The sequence below is a fragment of the Schistocerca serialis genome, chromosome 3 (assembly GCF_023864345.2).
Source record: "Schistocerca serialis cubense isolate TAMUIC-IGC-003099 chromosome 3, iqSchSeri2.2, whole genome shotgun sequence".
NCBI classification, from domain to species: Eukaryota; Metazoa; Arthropoda; class Insecta; order Orthoptera; family Acrididae; genus Schistocerca; species Schistocerca serialis.
The window spans coordinates 698,943,587-698,963,140 of NC_064640.1; the positions used below are offsets into that span (position 1 = coordinate 698,943,587).

Consider the following 19,554-nt stretch of genomic DNA (forward strand, 5'->3'; position numbering starts at 1 on the left):
CGAAAAGTCGCCTTCTATAAACACAAGATTATAATTTAGTAAATACTTGAACTGCATTGTTTGAGGATTTTCATTGCTGATTCAGGTCCACTTGGTATTCCTCTGCTGTGTTTTGTTTCCTTCTGCATCTTTAGCAACTTAATCATTTGCTATAGTGTCCATGGCTTTAATTGAAAGAAAGTTTTTTGTTTCCAGTTCCACTACAAAAAACTTTTGGCTGACTTACCTGCTTTCATCCTGTCTTGGGGAACAAATATATGTTTCAAGTGTTTGTTTGCATTTTCAGAGAGACCAGAATCTTTATCACTTTCCATATATGCACGACCAGGTGGCAATAAGCTGATTTTGCGGTATTTCAAAATATGGCTTATTTATAAAAGCATTAATTATTACTGTAAGTACTTTTAAAAGCATGCTCATGATGCTATTGCAGTACTTTCAAAAAATGAACACCTGAACCTTCATTAAAGATAGCAGCAATTCTCCTTCTGTTCATCATTTACCTTGTACTAGTTGTATTCTAAATGCAGTTGAGGCATTGGTTTCGAGCTTAAACTTTATCATCACAGTGAGCAGAAAATCACTTTTAGTCCTTTTACTCAGAAGAGATCCATGCTTTAGCACACCAAATGTGCATTTGGCTCATTTATTTGAGAAATGTCACTTTTATCACTTGCACACTCTGCCCCTAAATTTATCACTAATTGATTGAGCCAAAGTTTGATATTCGACTAAATGTTTGATGGTTGATATCTCAGATAATGTTGACTTGTTGCCCGTCATGCTTGTTAAGCATTAATATTTCCTACATTTCTTAACAGAGTCACTGATTCCCTCTCCTCTTATTTGAATAATAAAGTTTGGGTCTGTTAGTTTCTATGAGATCTAAGGTATTACCAACATGAGCCAGTTCTCTAACAGCTTGAGATAATTTTTAGAACAACCTCACATGAATCGCTGGTACAAGTTTTAAATACATGAGTCTCCCAGTCTACAGCTGTCAAGTTAAAATTTTCCTCCTATTACAATACCACAATAAGGAAATTTATGTGAAAGATTCTCCAATTTTTCTCTGAAGCTGTCTGCCACAACTCCCGGGACAGCTGACCTATTAAAGCAAAAAATTGCTGTTTTTGTCCAACTCAGATGGTTACCTTCACATTAAGTTACTTTGCATTCAGAATGTGTTGTAACTTTGCTAGATATTATGAAAGTCTTTAAACAATAATACAATGGCCGCACTGGCATTCAGAATGTCCGTGTGCTATGCATTCCAATTAGAATCTAAGATTTTGCTGATATTCACTTTTGGTTTCAACCATATTTCTTTTCCTGGTATAATGGTGGTATCTTTTCAGTTGATTAGCAAGACTAATTTTGGGACCTTACAATGGGCAATACCACAGGACATTTAACAGCTGGCTTACAATATTCTCTAGTTGCATAATAATAATAATAATAATAATAATAATAACAAAAACTGAGTAAAAAATTGGCTAGACTTAGTTTCTGTGTGTGTTAAATTTTATGAGAACACCTTCTGATTTCATCACATAGTCCCATACAGAATGGAAGTTTATATTGAAATTTCACTTTATTTCCCACTTGCAGAACCCCTTTGCATTTCTACTGTCCTGTAATGAAAGAGAACAGCACATAGATGCATTTGCATAGTTGGAGTTCACCAAAAAGGACTGTCTCATAAAATGAATATGGCTCATCTTAACAGAATGCTAAACTTGCATGAAAAAAGTTAGGTGTAGAATGTTGTACATATTACTAATAAAAACAGTAATTTGTGTACCTCTCAGTGAAGTACGATTCATTGTAATTCTTGGTCAGACACAGTACGAAGATAATAGCTAGCAAAAATAGCACCAGCTCACAGGAACACTACAGTGCCACATGTTGTTAAAAATATATTGAGGCAATACATTTTCTTGTAATTAAAAACAAAATCCCATACTTCTGTGTGAATTTAATTGAAACTGCATCACATTACTGATTTTTTTTGTAATTACTGGTTCTATACATTTTCTGTTACTTTTGGATCACCAGTAATATTGAAAACAGAGGTTCACTTAGTGCATTAAAATAACTTCATGTGATATATACTATGACACAACATGTTACTGTTTCCTGTACACTTGTCATACAAAGAATCTCTCAATAATTAGTATTATACCTGTGGCTTATTTTGAAGCTAAACACACAAAAGGTCAAAAAATGTTACTGAGAGGGATTCAAACAGCAGAAATAGTAGTGATAGACCACTCACTATATAATGCAGTCAATGGGCAGAAGATAGATGTCCTAGTTCTGGTGTGTGTGTGTGTGTGTGTGTGTGTGTGTGTGTGTGTGTGTGTGGGCGCGCATGCACGGTGTGTGGTGGTGGGGTGCGCACGTATGACCAGAACAATGAAAATTCAAAGGTGAGCTACTATGTTCAGCTTTATGTAGGTGTCACCTGCTCAACTAGATGACTGGTCGTCTTCCCTCACACATGTCCCCCCCCCCCCCCCTTCGACCCCAAAGTAATGTACACAATGATCGAGTGAGGGCCCAAACTTGTACTGATGACCATAACTTCTATAAATAAAACTAGAGTTCCATGTATTTTGTAAAACAACATTACGAAAATGTTGTGCAACATACAGGAAAGTTTCTCAGCATCAGCTTTTATGTTTTCACAGTTGAGAGTCCTTAATATGCAAAACAGTCTAAATAAATTCAAAACAGCCTACATAAATTCAGAGTATGATGAATATAAAATGAATGATTATGCATACATTATTTTCCTTTAACACAAAGTGGTTATATTTAAACTTTCGCTATTTGAGCGAAGTGCACATGGAAAACTATTTACAGTATAAGTACCTAATTTTATAGGAATGATGTTCAGACTGAGAGCTGCAGGATTTGCATTGTTAGTAGTGTTAATGTCATGACTTGCCATTACATACGGGTACTGGTACAGCAATACAGGGTTGCAAGCCAAGCATCAGTGTGCATTACACCAGCCCACAGTCAATGTAGGTCTGGATATGGTGAGGAGGGCTTTACTCTAAAGCTGTTTTATCAAAGCATCAGCAATAGTGCTGCTGCTGTTCGCGAGTACAGATGCATTAAAGTAATATGGGTAGGTCCTCTTTCCACACCAGGTTTGAAGAATATGATTCAGAAGTTCAAATTAACTGGAGTTTTGGGAATTGTTCCTGGGACAGGTCAACGCGCAACTGCACTAAAAATTGTTGACGAAGTTACTGTTGCAGTGACTAAGAGTACTGGATGCAATGTGCAATCTTCAAGCAGTAGACGAGATATGTCACGACAGCTGAACATTTCACGGTCCACCGTTCAGTAAGTGCTATAAACAATTGTGAAATGATATCTCCAGTGCAATTTCAGTCTGTGGTAGATGCAGGTGGTCATCACATTGCACAACTTTTGTGAGCTGGAATGTAAAGATGGTAGACAATTAACAAATGTTACCCTCTCATGTGGAAATTAAAATGCCTTTCCTCAAATGGCTTATTCGTTATTTCTCTTCAGCATGTCCTTCCAAAATGTATACACAAAGTTTCATTGTCGTACCCCATCACTTGTTTTTCATGGGAGCCCTCTCAAGTAGTGAAAGCTCAATTACAACTACACTGTATGTAACTTCATACATTGCATAACTGGGCAGTCATTGACAATCTGGTAACTTATATCTACTGGAGAATATCACACTTGGACTAGTGAGTAAGAGAAATGTTTCAGTAGAAAATTTATAATCAGTGGAAAATGTCAATGGTTTGCTGGAAGGGCTCAGGATTTAACACACATTAATTAGAAGATGGACATAGCAAAATTTGCATCACAAATACTTAGTCAATGTTAACAGGAAATGAAACTTATGCTCACAATTTTATTTCACTCCAGTATAATGGATTATAAGTAATGTACTGGCTAGTAATAACATATCAACTTATCTTTCATGGCTCAAGTAACAATTCTGAAATCATAAATAATAACATAAAAAAATAATCACGCCACTGTTATATACCTAGTTTCCTTTTCTTCGCGTGTGCTAATCTGCAATCCAACAACCTCTTTAGATGTGATGATTTACCATGTGTCTGTTGCACCCTATTTTCTGTTTCACAACCAGTCTGATCATCTGAGTCGTCTCCTGCCTCATTATGTTGCCGCTGCTGCTCCAGCAGCACTTTTTGAACAATTGGCCTGTAATTTTTAAAATCTCTTTAGTTATTATTGTTGTTAAATGAAACAGGCACATTTAATACAGGGTTATTACAAATGATTGAAGCGATTTCACAGCTCTACAATAACTTTATTATTTGAGATATTTTCACAATGCTTTGCACACACATACAAAAACTCAAAAAGTTTTTTTAGGCATTCACAAATGTTCGATAAGTGCCCCTTTAGTGATTCGGCAGACATCAAGCCGATAATCAAGTTCCTCCCACACTCGGCGCAGCATGTCCCCATCAGTGAGTTCGAAAGCATCGTTGATGCGAGCTCGCAGTTCTGCCACGTTTCTTGGTAGAGGAGGTTTAAACGCTGAATCTTTCACATAACCCCACAGAAAGAAATCGCATGGGGTTAAGTCGGGAGAGCGTGGAGGCCATGACATGAATTGCTGATCATGATCTCCACCACGACCGATCCATCGGTTTTCCAGTCTCCTGTTTAAGAAATGCCGAAGATCATGATGGAAGTGCGGTGGAGCACCATCCTGTTGAAAGATGAAGTTGGCGCTGTCGGTCTCCAGTTGTGGCATGAGCCAGTTTTCCAGCATGTCCAGATACATGTGTCCCGTAAAGTTTTTTTCGCAGAAGAAAAAGGGGCCGTAAACTTTAAACCGTGAGATTGCACAAAACACGTTAACTTTTGATGAATTGGGAATTTGCTGCACGAATGTGTGAGGATTCTCTACTGCACAGATTCGCACATTGTGTCCGTTCACTTCACCATTAAGAAAAAATGTTGCTTCATCACTGAAAACAAGTTTCGCACTGAACGCATCCTCTTCCATGAGCTGTTGCAACCGCGCCGAAAATTCAAAGCGTTTGGCTTTGTCATTGGGTGTCAGGGCTTGTAGCAATTGTAAACGATAAGGCTTCTGCTTTAGCCTTTTCCGTAAGATTTTCCAAACTGTCGGCTGTGGTACATTTAGCTCCCTGCTTGCTTTATTCGTCGACTTCCGCAGGCTTCGCGTGAAACTTGCCCGCACGCGTTCAACCGTTTCTTCGCTCACTGCAGGCCGACCCGTTGATTTCCCCTTACAGAGGCATGCAGAAGCTTTAAACTGCGCATACCATCGCCGAATGGAGTTAGTAGTTGGTGGATCTTTGTTGAACTTCGTCCTGAAGTGTCGTTGCACTGTTATGACTGACTGATGTGAGTGCATTTCAAGCACGACATACGCTTTCTCGGCTCCTGTCGCCATTTTGTCTCACTGCGCTCTCGAGCGCTCTGGCGGCAGAAACCTGAAGTGCGGCTTCAGCCGAACAAAACTTTATGAGTTTTTCTACGTATCTGTAGTGTGTCGTGACCATATGTCAATGAATGGAGCTACAGTGAATTTATGAAATCGCTTCAATCATTTGTAATAGCCCTGTATATTTATTACATAAACACAGAAATTACACAACCCAAAGAAGAATGTGTTTGATGTGTTTTCATACGACAGGAATGTAACTAAAAAAATTCTTGGTATGTGTAAGTCAATGGCCATGCAGGATGAACATACAACAAACGGAGAGGAAAAACCAGTAACTTACGGAAGATAGTTTTGTTCAGTATTATAGACTGAATGTCTTAAGTTTGCCATCTTAATATTTGCACTGAAAATTTAATCTGTGTTTCATTTCAATGTACAAACAGCTGCTACAAGCAGCAGCACTACATACGTACTCTTGAGAAAAGCCGACAACAGATGACTATGTTCATGTTTAGTGTAAATAAAGATCATTAATTCTAAGAAAATTACATATGTCACCATAGTTTAAGATCACAGTCAATACAAACCATTTATTATGGTTGTACATTTGTGCAAATCTGCTAATATATTTCTAATTTAGCAGACCATTATCTAAAAACTGCACTACTGACTGTAATGTGCACTTATCTGCCATCTCACAAGTGAAAAAATGTAGGAGAAATCTGCTGAAGTAAGGTGCACAAGAGTTTAACACTTAGTCAATAACAACATGGTTACAGATTGAGCACAAACTCAAGGGTGAGGTGGAGTGAGTGGATGGAGGAACAGAAAAGTATTAGGCAACCAGTCAGCATTTTCAAAAGAATCATCATATAAATCAGCTGAGGTAAGCTTTAACCATTTTTTTCAAAAAATACATTTTCAGTGATATTGTGTTCCCAGTACACTCTTGTGCATCTTTAGATCTGATCCATATGCCAAGCCTTGGAGAAAGTCTTTCTAACATGTGTTAATACATGGAACTTGTCTTTGTGCTGTGCCATGCTTCCCTCTGGAGTACCAAAATTTAAAAGATGTGAGAAGTGGTTTTTCTTGACTACTGTTCAACTAGTTAAAAACCTACTGCTGTATTTCTGTACTTGAATTAGCACAAATGAATCATAGCGCCTCAGTATTAATGGCACTTGGAACAAAAACTTGCTTCATTGTTTTGTCAAAAACTTACATTTTTGAGACCATGGTTGTGTACGAAAAACAAGTTTATTCTTGCTCAGAAGAAAACAGCTGTCAGTCACTGTTAATAATACTATATACTTAAAAAAAACCTTTACCAGTTTTGAACACGTAGGTTCATCTTCTGATGGCTGTTCATGTTTTTATTACATTTATTGTTGTTTAAATTAATTGTTGCCCGTTTTACTTCAACAACTAATGTAAACAACAACACATGTAGTATAAATAAGCACTGCTGTCTGAAGATGAATCTGTTTGTTCAACACCAATAATTGGGATATTCATATAAATAAATGGTGTTATTAACAGAGGCTTGTTTCTGCTTTCTTCTTTCTAAGAATCAACTTGTAAAACCTTTCTTATTGGCACCTAAAACCAGTCAGCTTCCTGGTACAGCACTTTGGATGTTCTTAATAGAGTATTTATTTTCTCATTTGTCACATTATTTTTTGCGGTGATGCAGCGAGCTTTATAATTCTGTGGTATCAAAATACTTCATTTTTATTCGTTTATCATAGTCCACTTTCTTGATTACAATATTGGACCATTACATATAGAATGACATGTTTGTGAATTTTCATGATAATCTACTTATTTTTGTATATCTTTTTTCCTGTTTTGAACAGAATACTGTTGTATGACACACCACAACACCAAGATAAGCAACACAGTAAAAACAAGACAATGAGTATCATGGTTTCTGGTACCAGCAATGAACCATGTGGTTTATGCTAAATTATAGAGGAAAAAGAAATGAAGAACACTGTATTTTTATGTCAACCCAAGAAACAAGTGTTAAGATATTTTTTCCCAGCTATGTGAACAGGTCATAAACCAGACACAGGATTTTTTGAAATGGGGGAGGAGTACTGCACTACAGCCTAAACCGGTGAAATGAACTGCCATACATCGATTCAGCAGTATGATGTCACTCAGGGAGGAGCACTCAACAACCAGATTACCAGGCTCTATGGAGAAAGAGAGTGTATTCAGGACGCAAGAATACTCATTCAGAATTCTGAAAATGCCAGTCCACATTTCGGAAAGATATAGTTGTGGTACATTACAGCTGTGACAGGGTGTCTGAAAGAGAGATCCATACAGGAAAACGGGTGAATCAAGTGATCATCGCTCAATGCCTGGGTGCATCAGCCTGTTATGATTTCCAAACTGTAGTGCTGCCATCTGAGAAACACTGGAAGAAGAATGCTGGCAGTTCAAGATGAAACAGCCAGCTGCCACTGGCTGACTTGAATGCAATTAGCTACAGGCCTCTGCCTGAGCTAATGTCTGTATGCGATCAACTTGATGCCTTCACACAGAAGTGTCACTACTGGGTGACTTCCTCCTGCTGAAGGCCATCTCCCCAGTGAGCAGTGAGTTCAAGCCTGGCCAACTGGCTGCCCTGCTACACCGTTGCTGTCCACTGACCCATTCTGGCTAACATAGTTGCTGCCCAATGCCCAGAGTGGGCACAATCCATCATCTGCAGTCACGCCACAAACCACAGTTTAACACCACCTGTTCCGGTGTGTTGTTTACTACTGCTACAGAAGTGGCCAAGAAGCCACAGTGCCTCTGTCATCTGTCATCAACGATGTGCCACCCTGTGTCAGCCCTCTCTTGTTGTGGTGACTCTTGCGTGCACTGCCACCAGCATGTGCTGCTTTTCTGTTGGTCAACTGCCAACACTGGCACGCTTCAGCAAACATGGCCAGCTACGTCTCAGAGGCCATCAACCTCCTTCCCATATACGGCTCCGTCATTGTAATCGTCATAAGTAAAAGACTTTCTTGACAAGGGATATTTTCCTGATGGTTTACCATTCAATTCCAACCACATCCAACACCAGGATTGCACCTACGTCCATGCAGGGTAACAGCACTCCCATTCTGGCTATCCAGCAGCCCAATCCACCCACCACCATATGGGTCATGTCCCAAACTCTATATTTTGAATGATTTGGAAGCTGGTGCTCATACTCCATACAGATGGAGTACTGTTGCAAATGGCCAAAAAGAACTTAGAACTTAGTGCACGAGGCAAAAAAGTATGGAATGTACCATGAGGAATTAAATAAAGCCTGTACATTTAAGCACCTGAAAACTGGGCTTTTATACATTATCTGAAGTAAAACAGCACCAGGTTCTTTCGGGAGCAGTTCAGTGGAGTACCTCAAAGGTGAAACGAATTCAGTGGAGACTTTTCTAGACAGGATCATGAAAATAAGTGCTCAAACTTATCAGCTGCCAGAAAGTGAGGAGACACACAGAGTTACAGCGCAAGAGGCCGAACATGGAGCATTAGATGCTTTGTTTAAGTGTGTTTTCACCCAACTCGTCTACGAGAGTAGAGATGGAAAACACAAAGGATCTGTTCACCGCCATGAGGGTAACTATGCAGCTAGAGGAAGTAGATACAGTGGCACAAATGCAGGGCACGTAAGATATTTTTTCTATGCATGTAAAATGTTATAGATGTGTGCACATGGGCCACATTCGAAAGTAGTGTTGCCAGCCAAAATTTCATGAATGCACGGTAGTGGGACACTGCGTGCAGGATTAAGCAGTAAGAGAGAAAATGGGAAGGGCTGTATGAAATGGTCATTTAATACCAATGGGGACTCCAAATCCTCCTGGTGGGTTCCCAATCCTCCCCCTCGGAGTTCCAGCAATCTTGCTGCTCCAGGCAGAGTTTGACAAGCACCAAGACAAGCAATAGTAACTTTCTCCATGTGGGGGCGGACATTATCTTGCTGAATGTAAGGCCAGGATGCTTGCCATGAAGGGCAACATAATGGGGTGTAGAATACCATCGGCATAATGCTGTGCTCTAAGGAGCCCAGCTATAAAAAGAAATGGCACCCCAGACCATCATTCCTGGTTGTCGGGCCATCTGGTGGGTGACAAATCAGACTGATATCCCACCACTGTCCAGGGCATTCCAGGACACATCTTCGGCCTAGGATCTCATAGACTGGAGTAGAATTACTCTCACTAATGAATCCTGCTTTAAATTGGGCTCTGATAGCCAGTAAAGAAATGTCTGGAGATACCTGGAGAGTGGTGGGATACCAACCTGCCTGACTGTTGCCCACAATATAGCTATACAAACAGGACTGATGGTCTGGGGTGCCAATTGTTCGCATAACAGCACCCCTTTGGTTTTCATCCACAGCAACCTTACGGCACAGCAGTACGCTGATGATATTCTATGCCCCATTTTGTTGCCCTTCATAACAAGCCACACTGCACTTACATTACAGCAAGATAGTGCTCATCCACACATGGCGATAGTTTCTACTTCTTGTCTTTGTGCTTTCTGTCCCACTCAGATAATTTCTTTATGGTGTGTGTTTTTCATGTCTTAGAATGTCCATTGGTGGCAGCAGGATAGTTCTGCACTCAGCATCAAATGCCAGTTCTCTAAATTTTCTCAATAGCACCCCTAGAGAAGAACATTGCCTTCCCTCCAGGGATTACTATTTGAATTCACGAAGCATTTCCATAATACTTGCATCTAATCGAACCTACAGTGATAAATCTAGCAGCCGGTTGTTCAATTGCCTCAATGTCTTCCATTAATACTACCTGGTGGGGTCCCAGACATTCGGGTAATACTGAAGAATAGGTTGCACTATTGTGCTACAGGTGGTCTCCTTTACAGATGACACACGCTTTCCTAAAACAACCTCCATTAACTGAAGTCAACCATTTACCTTTACCATTACAATCCTTACGATTATTTTAATAAACAGATATGGCAGAAATGAATTGTTTCCATTTTTAATAATCCCCAACAAAACAGCTAGTTAAGATCATAATAAATTTCTCTTGTGCAATCCTAGGTGGGATATGGCCATTTTTTTCTCTTCATACAAATTTACTACTACATGCAGGTACACTAGTATTTCGATATTGGTAATCATAATTCACAAACAAAATCTACAACACATTTTTACCATTTCTGACACTCTACACATCAATTTTGAGGAAAGATCTAAAAATATTTTTGGATTACTGTTTCTTAGACACCTTAGCAAAAAATGAAGTTCATATTTGATTTTCTTCTCCCAAGATTTCTCTGAATGGTTCCCACTTCTCTTTCTGTTACATTCATGATTTGTGCACCTTCAAGCATACCTTGGGCCAATTTTGCTGCCTTTAAATAATTTTTTTCGAGTGCTTTCTTAACTTTAGCTGACACTTCACAGAAAAGTTCCTCTCGTGCCTCCTTCGATTGTTGGTGTTCCTTATTCTTTTGTTTCCAAGCAGCTGTCTTATAGTCAACTGTTTTCTTCATGTTATTCCTCTTTTTAATTTCCTGTTCAAGATGCCTTTAGCTTTGTTGCTCTTTTCCTTTCACAGTTATCCTTATAATCAGTACAAATTTGCATGTGCTTGTTGTCCATACCTAATGAGCTGCGAGTCAATGGGCACAAAAAGAAAATTGGGGTATTGTCCAAAAGCATTCCTCACAGTCAAAGCATTGTTTAAAAATCTTTGCATCATTGCTGCCTTGTCTTCTCCTAATGTGTTCTTCAAAATACAATATCTTCTTTCTAAGTCTGCATTTCCACGGGGCAATGTAAGAGAAGCCGTAATAAGTTTCGAAACATTTAGATAGTTTAAATCTATGGATGAGCCTCATTTGACATGTGCTGCTGCCAATAACTGTCAATACTTTCATTATCTAAAGCTGGGTCATATTTTTCAAACTGTAGAACTTTCCACTCATCTACGTAAACTTGCCAGACATCGAATGACATCATTTTTGCAACCTTTAACATATCACAGCAGCTTCTGCTCTTTACTCTTTCTTTGGCGCGTAAAAACCTAAAACTTTTCAGTGGAACACTTGATAAGCATGTTTTTCCTATCATGTGTTTACAGGGTGCAATGTAATGTATTTGTGCATTCTTCAGAAACCACAACTTGTCATGTTCCTCCATTTTACTAAAAAGAGTTAATTATGAAGAACTTCCAAGATACTATCAATTTTTCCTCGAAGCAGAAACTTTCAAATCATGAGCCAAAAATGTTTGAAGTAGTTTGCTATTTCCATATGTGACTTGTGAGTCAAAGGTGTTTGGCCTTCAAAACATTGTGTGAACTTATTGAACAGTTCTGCGGATGAAATTATGAAATGAAGTTTTGATTTCACAGAAAGTTTTTAAAAGCATTCAAAATGGTGGTGTAGGATTGGCCTGAGCTGCAGCAGAATTATTTCTTAGATGTATATGCTTAAGAAAGTAATACCGAATACCATCACATTGTTCAAAAATCCTGTTTTCTGAAGATCCTAAAGTAAGCCACCTTGTGGCTGCAGGCCTCAAAAACTTGTGATATGGAATGTTGAACTTTGACTGAATTAATTCAAATTTTTCTCAGCAAACATGACAATCATCAAAATAATGGTAAATATTGACCAGAAATTAAGATGTTTCTTCACCTAAACGCACCGGAGTCTTTACATAAGCATTATGCATTGTACGAATGTCCCAAGTTCTGAATGTTTGTAAGTTGTCTGCCTCAGGTCTCCTGGTCACTAGCATCTAAAAGCCTAAACACTCTTTTACTAACATCAGGTTTGTCTGACCCCAGCATACGGCATTTATTTACGGACAACTTGGTTTCTGAAAGTGCTTCACATAATTTCTGATGTAATGTTTCACCATACGTTTTGTGGATAGAGAAAGTTCTAAGGTGACACACTGTTATGCAACTGTCACACTCTAACCAAACTGTAATGGCTGACTGTAGTTCTTTTTTATATCTTAATATGTAACATGATGAACATGATTCTTCGAAGATATGTTTCTGGACATACAGTGCCAGTCCATCAGTTATTAGGTATCTCCCTTTCTTAGATGAAAGTGAAAAATGTTCAGAAACACTTGGGGACATCATCTTAAAAACGTTACAAATGTCATTTGATGAATACAAAGAGTAATCGGAAATCACTGATCTTATTGTCAAAATTAGTTCAGTGGTGGTGGAATCATCCTTGGTACTCAACATTTCATATTGTTGGTGCATGTACTGAACTCTTAGATTGTGTCTCTTAAAGTTCTAAAAGTAACTAGTGTGGTCCACCTTTAATTTCAAAGTTACACTAATGTTTTGTTGAAACTGAGCGGTTAAACATTTCGACTCAAAAATACAAAGCATGGTCAGAAAGTAAGTGTATTGTGACCATAACAGTCTGCATTTTTTTTCCTCTCTTTGTGGAATGGCAGCACTGAGTAAGCGAGCGGGACTCCTTGATCAGAGTGAGCATCGCAGGAATGCAGTAGTCTACATCTACATGTACATGGTTACTCTGCAATTCACACTTAAGTGCCTGGCAAAGGGTTCATCGAACCATTTTCATACTACTTCTCTACCATTCCACTCTCGAATGGCACGTGGGAAAAAGGAACACCTAAATCTTTTCATTCAAGTTCTGATTTCTCTTATCTTATTATGATGATCATTCCTCCCTACGAAGGTAGGTGCCCGAGACAGGATTCGGACCTGCAATTGTAGCGGTCGCGCGGTTCTAGACTGATGCGCCTAGAACCGCTCAGCCACAGGCCGGCCCGCAAAGAAAACCGCCGTGGTTTCAGTGACTGCCACCCCAACTCACGTATCGTATCAGTGACACTCGCACCCCTATTGTGCGATAACATGAAACGAGCTGCCCATCTTTGCACTTTTTCCATGTCCTCCATCAATCCTACCTGGTAAGAATCCCACACCGCGGCGCAATATTCCAGCAGAGGACGGACAAGTGATTTGTAGTTCTTTGGTAGTTTTTAAATTTCAATTCTTCCGTTTCTCCCTCTGATGATGGCGACAGGTTGGATGACTGAAATATTGTGCCTTTTGGACACAGACAACCGGAAGTGCACCTGTGGATTATTTTGTTAATGTTGTGTTGTTTATTGCTTTTGATTTTTTTTCTTTTTTACTTAACAGGAGAGCTAAAACAGCTTAGGTCCAACCCGCCACTGCCCACACCAAAACTAGATTTATTGTGCGGTATCGCTCCCTGTATATCCAGTAAAGCCAACCAGTACCCTTAAATAGTGCAAGGAGTCCCTCTACCAGTTTTTTGTTAGACACAATTTCTTCAGGTCTAGTTGTACCGAAGATTCTGCATCTTTTACTCTCCAATGCCATGCATTCAAAGATTAGGTGTGATGCAGTTTCTTCACCCTCATCACAGATCCTACATTTAGGGTCCTCTTCCATTATACCCATTGTGTGTAGGTGTTTTTTGAAGTTCCCATGGCCAGTCATCAGTCCAGGCATGAGTTTGATCTCTTTCCTGTTCAATCCCAGGATTACAGAGCTTCTTTTAAGAGATGGCTTGGTCATCATTACCTTACCATGTTTTGTTTATGTACCTTGGTCCAATATTCTACGTGCTGTTTCCTAAGCCAGTTCCGTAGTTCTAATTTGATCATAGCCTTGGTGATTGTCAAGACAGGTTCTGGTCCAATAAATGGAGTTGTTGCCACCATCCTAGGCAATCTATCGGCCTGTTCATTGCCACAGATCCCTGAGTGGCCAGGGACCAACACTAGGTACACCCTATTGCTTCCCCCTAGCTCCACCAGAGCCCTGTGGCAATCTGCAACAATCTTAGATCTTGTTGCAGGAGCTGCCAATGATTTCAGGGCTGCCTGGCTGTCTGAATAGATGTAGATGCTCCGATCATTGTAGCACCTACTCATATTCTCCTCCACACATGCCCTGATTGCAGTAATTTCGGCTTGGAATACAGAGGCCAGTTTCCCTAGAGAGATGCTGCTCTCCAGTCTTGGCTGAACCCCGTACAACCCTGCCCCAATGCCTTGATCTGTTTTTGGCCCATCGGTGAACCAAACAATGTCCCCCGTACGGTGTCAAACTGTTTTCTCCCACTGCTCCCTACTTCCAATTATTAAGTTGTAAGGCTTGTCGAAGCAGTTAGGAGTTATTATATAGTCAGCGGGCATTTCCCCAGCCATACCTATATTTACTTCACTCACTGTGTTAGTGTGTGATTCTGGATATCCAAATAAGACCCAGTTTTGGCCAGTTTTAAGTCTGTATGCCACAGCTGCTACCTCCATCTTAACCAAAAGGTGAAGTGGAGGCATGTCCAGCATGGCTTCCATTCCAGCGGTTGGTGTGCTGCTAATTCCGCCCATTATGGCTAAGCAGGCCAATATCTGCACCTTAGCAAGCTCTTTAGCAGTAACCCGCTGTTCTACCTTCTTCCACCACACTACTGTTTGTTGCTTGCTCCTTCTGTTATGAAAAATGTATTCTCTCTTTGCTCGGTTGGAGCGTGAAAGTATACTCTTAAACTGAAAAGCACCCGAAACTCACATGAAGAGAAGTGGCCTATGATCTACCATCAGAATATGAACAATGCATAGGTACATGGCTTACAATGCAAAACTGAAGTCAGAGCATAGTGAAACCGCATCAGTGACTTTCCCCTTACAAAAAAAAAAAAAAAAAAAAAAAAAAAAAAAAAAAAAAAAAAAAAAAAAAAAAAAAACCTCGCATAACGTTTTGCCAGGGATTACTCCCATTTCCTTTCTTGAATATTGGTGTGACCTGTGTTACTTTTTTTGTCTTTAGGAACAGACCCTTCGTCAAGTGAGTGGTTGTATATGACTGCTAAGAAAGGTGCTATTGTGTTTGCATACTCTGAAAGGAACCTGATTGGTATACCATCTGTACTGGAAGACTTGCCTTTCTTAAGTGATTCGAGTTGTTTCGCAACACCTAAGATATCTACTTTTATGTCACTCATGCTAACAGCTGTTCTGGTTTCAAATTTTGGAATATTTACCTCATCTTCTTTCATGAAGGAATCATGGAAAACTGTACTTAGTAACTCCGCTTTAGTGGCACCATCATTGGTAACATTTCCATCGCTATCACGCAGTGACAGTATTAACTGTTTTTCGCCACTGGTGTACTTTACGAACGACCAGAATCTCTTTGGGTTTTCTATCACATTTTGAGACAATATTTCATTGTGGAAACTATTACAAGCATCTCGCACTGACATCCACACTAAATTTCGAGCTTCCGTGAAACTCTGCCAGAATTGGGGATTCTGCATTCTTTTGAATTTGGCATGCTTGTTTTTGTTGCTTCTGCAACAGTGTTCTGACGTGTTTTGTGTACCATGGTGGATCAATCCCGTCTCTTATTAACTTAAGCAGTATTAATCTATCTATTGCTGTCGATACTGTATCTTTGAATTTGAGCTATATCTGGTCTACACTTACATAATTAGCTTGGAAGGAATGGAGACTCTCTCTTAGGAAGGCATCAAGTGAATTTTTATCTGTTGTTTTAAATATATATATTTTGCGTTTATTTTTAGTGGTTTTGGTTGATAAGGCTTTGAGCCTCACTACAATGACCTAGTGTTCACTAATCCCTGTATCCATCATGGCACTCTCTATTAGGTCATGATTATTTGTGGTTAAGAGGTCATGTGTGTTTTCACAACCATTTACAATTTGTGTGCGCTCACGTACTATATGTTCAAAGTAATTCTGAGAGAAAGCATTTAGTACAATTTCGGAAGATGTTTTCTGTCTACCACTGGGTTTGAACACTCATTTTCACCAACAATTTGCGGGTAGATTGAAGTCTCCACCAATTATAACTGTATGAGTGGGGTACTTATTTGTAATGAGATTCAAGTTTTCTTTGAACCATTCAGCTATTATATCATCTGAGACGGGCGTCGGTAGAAGGAGCCAATTATTATTTTGGTACAGCTGTTGAGTATAACCTCTACACATAGTAATTCGCAGGAACAATCTATTTCAACTTCACTACAAGCTAAACTACTACCAACACACACACACACACACACACACACACACACACACACACCACCACCACCACCACCACCACCACCACCACCACCTACTTTATTTAATCTATCCTTTCTGAACACAGCCTGTGTAAAAATTTCGGCAGAATTTATCTCCGGCTTTAGCATTCTGTTCGTATAACAATTTCAGCTTCTGAGCTTTCTATCAGCTCTCGTACTTTTCCAACACAGCTATGACAATTTACAACTACAATACCTAAACTGTTGCTTGGTCAATTCTTGTCGTTTCTTTGCCCTGTACCCTTTGACACTGGAGCCCTTTATGATCTTTCCCAAGACTGTCTAACCTAAACAACCGCCCAGTCCACGCCACACAGCCCCTGCTGTCCGTGTAGCCACCTCCTGTGTGTTGTGGACACCTGACCTATTTAGCGGAAGCCAAAACCCCACCACCCTATGACGCTAGTCGAGGAATCTGCAGCCTACACGGTCGCAGAACTGCCTGAGCCTCTGATTCAGACCCTCCACTCGGCTCTGTACCAAAGGTCCGGAATCAGTCCTGTCGACGATGCTGCAGATGGTGATCTCTACCTTCATCTCTCTAGCAAGACTGGCAGTCTTCACCAAGTAAGATAGCCGCCGGAAACCAGAGAGAATCTCTTATGATCCACAGCAACACACATCATTATTGCCGACGTGAGCCACCACCTGCAGTTGGCTGCACCCTGTACCCTACATGGCATCCGGCAGGACCCTTTCCACATCTTGGATGACTCCCCCCGGTATGCACATGGAGTGCACATTGGCTTTCTTCCCATCCTTAGCTGCCATATCTTTAAGGGGCTCCATCACCAGCCTAACATTGGAGCTCCCAATGACAAGCAATCCCACCCTCTGCACTTGTCCGGACCTCTCAGGAAGACCGGCCACTGCCACAACAGTCGAGGCTGCCCTTGCTGGCTCAGAAGTACTTTCAGCAGTAGGCAGCACCTCAAACCTGTTACGGAGGCATAAGGGTACAGCCTTGCGGCCAGCACCAACCTTTGCCTTCCGCCCAGGGATTCACGACCCCACCACGGTTCACCAATCACCGTGAGGCAAATGTCGACCAGCGGGGACGTCCAAATCTACGAGCGCAGTGGCATCAGAGATCCCAGGAGATGCTACAGGTTCCAGAGGTGCCAAAGCACTCACCTCGGGTGTCTCAATGTCACCGCAGCCCAGGGCAACCATCTGGAGCCTGTTGAGCACAACCAACACAGCTTCAGGCTGTTTATGGACGGTGGCAAATTCCCCCTGAATCTGTACACAACAGGTGCAGTCCCTATCCATACATAACAATTTTTTTTCCTCTTTTTTATCTCACAAGCCATTCGAAACAAACAGATGACTGAAGACTAAGCGAATTTACACTATAAGGGTACTAAAATGCGATGCTACAACTCTTAAATACTTCAATACACATAAATAAATTAAGAATGGGAACTCATGTTGTAGTGTCCAGCTGTGTGAAAGATATTGGAAAGAAATTCCACTAAGTGCGAGCCACGTCCTGTGATCCACTACCTACTTGGGGAAGTAACAACTCCTACAGATATTTTGTCGCTTATCTAAACAGTTTACGGTGAAGATGTTATGAACAGAACGAGTGTGTTTAAGTGGTGCAGGGAGTTAAGTGTAGGCAGAACACATGTTCATGACAAACAGAGGAATTGAAGACCTTCAATTTTAACTGATGAGTTGGTGCAAAAAACCGAGGAAACTGTTTGTGATGACTGCCGATTGACAATGGATGGAATTCCTGTGATATTTCGACAACCCTCCAGAACTCTCTTATATAAGACACCCACAGAGACGCTGGGATACCAGAAACTATGCACATGATGGGTCCCAAAACAGCTGACAGAGCAACACAAGAAAAATCAGGTCAATAGCACCCTCGAGTTTCTTGAGCAATTTGAATTGGAAGATCAGAATTTTATGAGCTCTACTGGGACTGGAGATGGAACTTGTGTGCCTCCTTACATGCCTGAGACAAAAAGACAGTCATTACAGCAGATTACACCAATTCCCCTTCGGCTAAAAAATTCAAAACCACAATTCTGGGGAAAAAATCATGGTCTCAGTTGTTTGGAACTAAAAAGTCTTCATTTTGGTGAAATTTCTGCCTCAGAGAGAGAGATGATCAATGCACAAAGATATTGTGAGACCCTAAATAAGCTCAAAAGGAGAATTCAAAACAAACGGAGGGGAATGATGACAAGAGGAGACTGCTTGTTGCATGACAAAGTCTGTCGTTACACAGCCTACACTATCAAAGCATTCTGGACCAATTTCATTAGGAGGTTAGGCCAATAAACCATATGGTTTATGCTAAATTAGAGTACGGAGAAGAAAAAAAAAAAAAAAAAAAAAAACTCTACTTTTATGTCAACCCTTGAAATAGCTGTCAAGATATTTTTTGTCAGATGCCTAGGCTTTACGGTGGAAGAGGGCATAATCAGGATGCAAGAACACTCATACAGAATGTTGACTATGCATGAGATGCCAGTCTGCATCTTTGAAAGATGAAGTTGGGACACCTTACAGCTGTGGCAGGGCACCTGAAACTGCTGCCCAGACAGGAAAACCTGGGTGAATAAAGTCATTGTTGCCAGACAGTTATGAATGGGTGCTCCAGGCTGCTACAATTCCCGGGCTGAAGTGCTGCTATTTGAGAAACACTAGCTAGCCTGGGTCACATATAAGCAAACTAGTTTAGATCCTCAGCATGCTCAATAGTATCCAAGAGCGTACAGTATGTCGAGCAACAGAGTCAGCATCAGCCAATAACTATGAAAAGAAGACTGCTTGCAGCTGGCTGCCACCATCAACAACTAGCGGCCCAGCTGCACCATCACTGTCCACTGGTCTGTGCTGGCCTACATTGTTGCTGCCTAACACTCGGAACGGGCACACACCATAGTCTTCAGTCATGTCAGAAACTGCAGTTTAACACCCCTGTTTCAGTGTGTTATGCACTGCCGTCATGG

General features: G+C 40.5%; 1 protein-coding gene across 3 annotated transcripts in view; it reads right to left on the reverse strand.

Moving 5' to 3' along the window:
* The window catches only part of LOC126470566 (uncharacterized), a 280,645-nt gene that overhangs the window by 89,752 nt on the left and 171,339 nt on the right, over positions 1 to 19,554 (reverse strand). For all 3 annotated transcript variants that reach the window (XM_050098510.1, XM_050098507.1, XM_050098508.1), the window contains exon 14: positions 4,049 to 4,227. In XM_050098510.1, the coding sequence (XP_049954467.1) occupies positions 4,049 to 4,227 (179 nt within the window). The remainder of the gene's footprint in view (positions 1 to 4,048; positions 4,228 to 19,554) is intronic.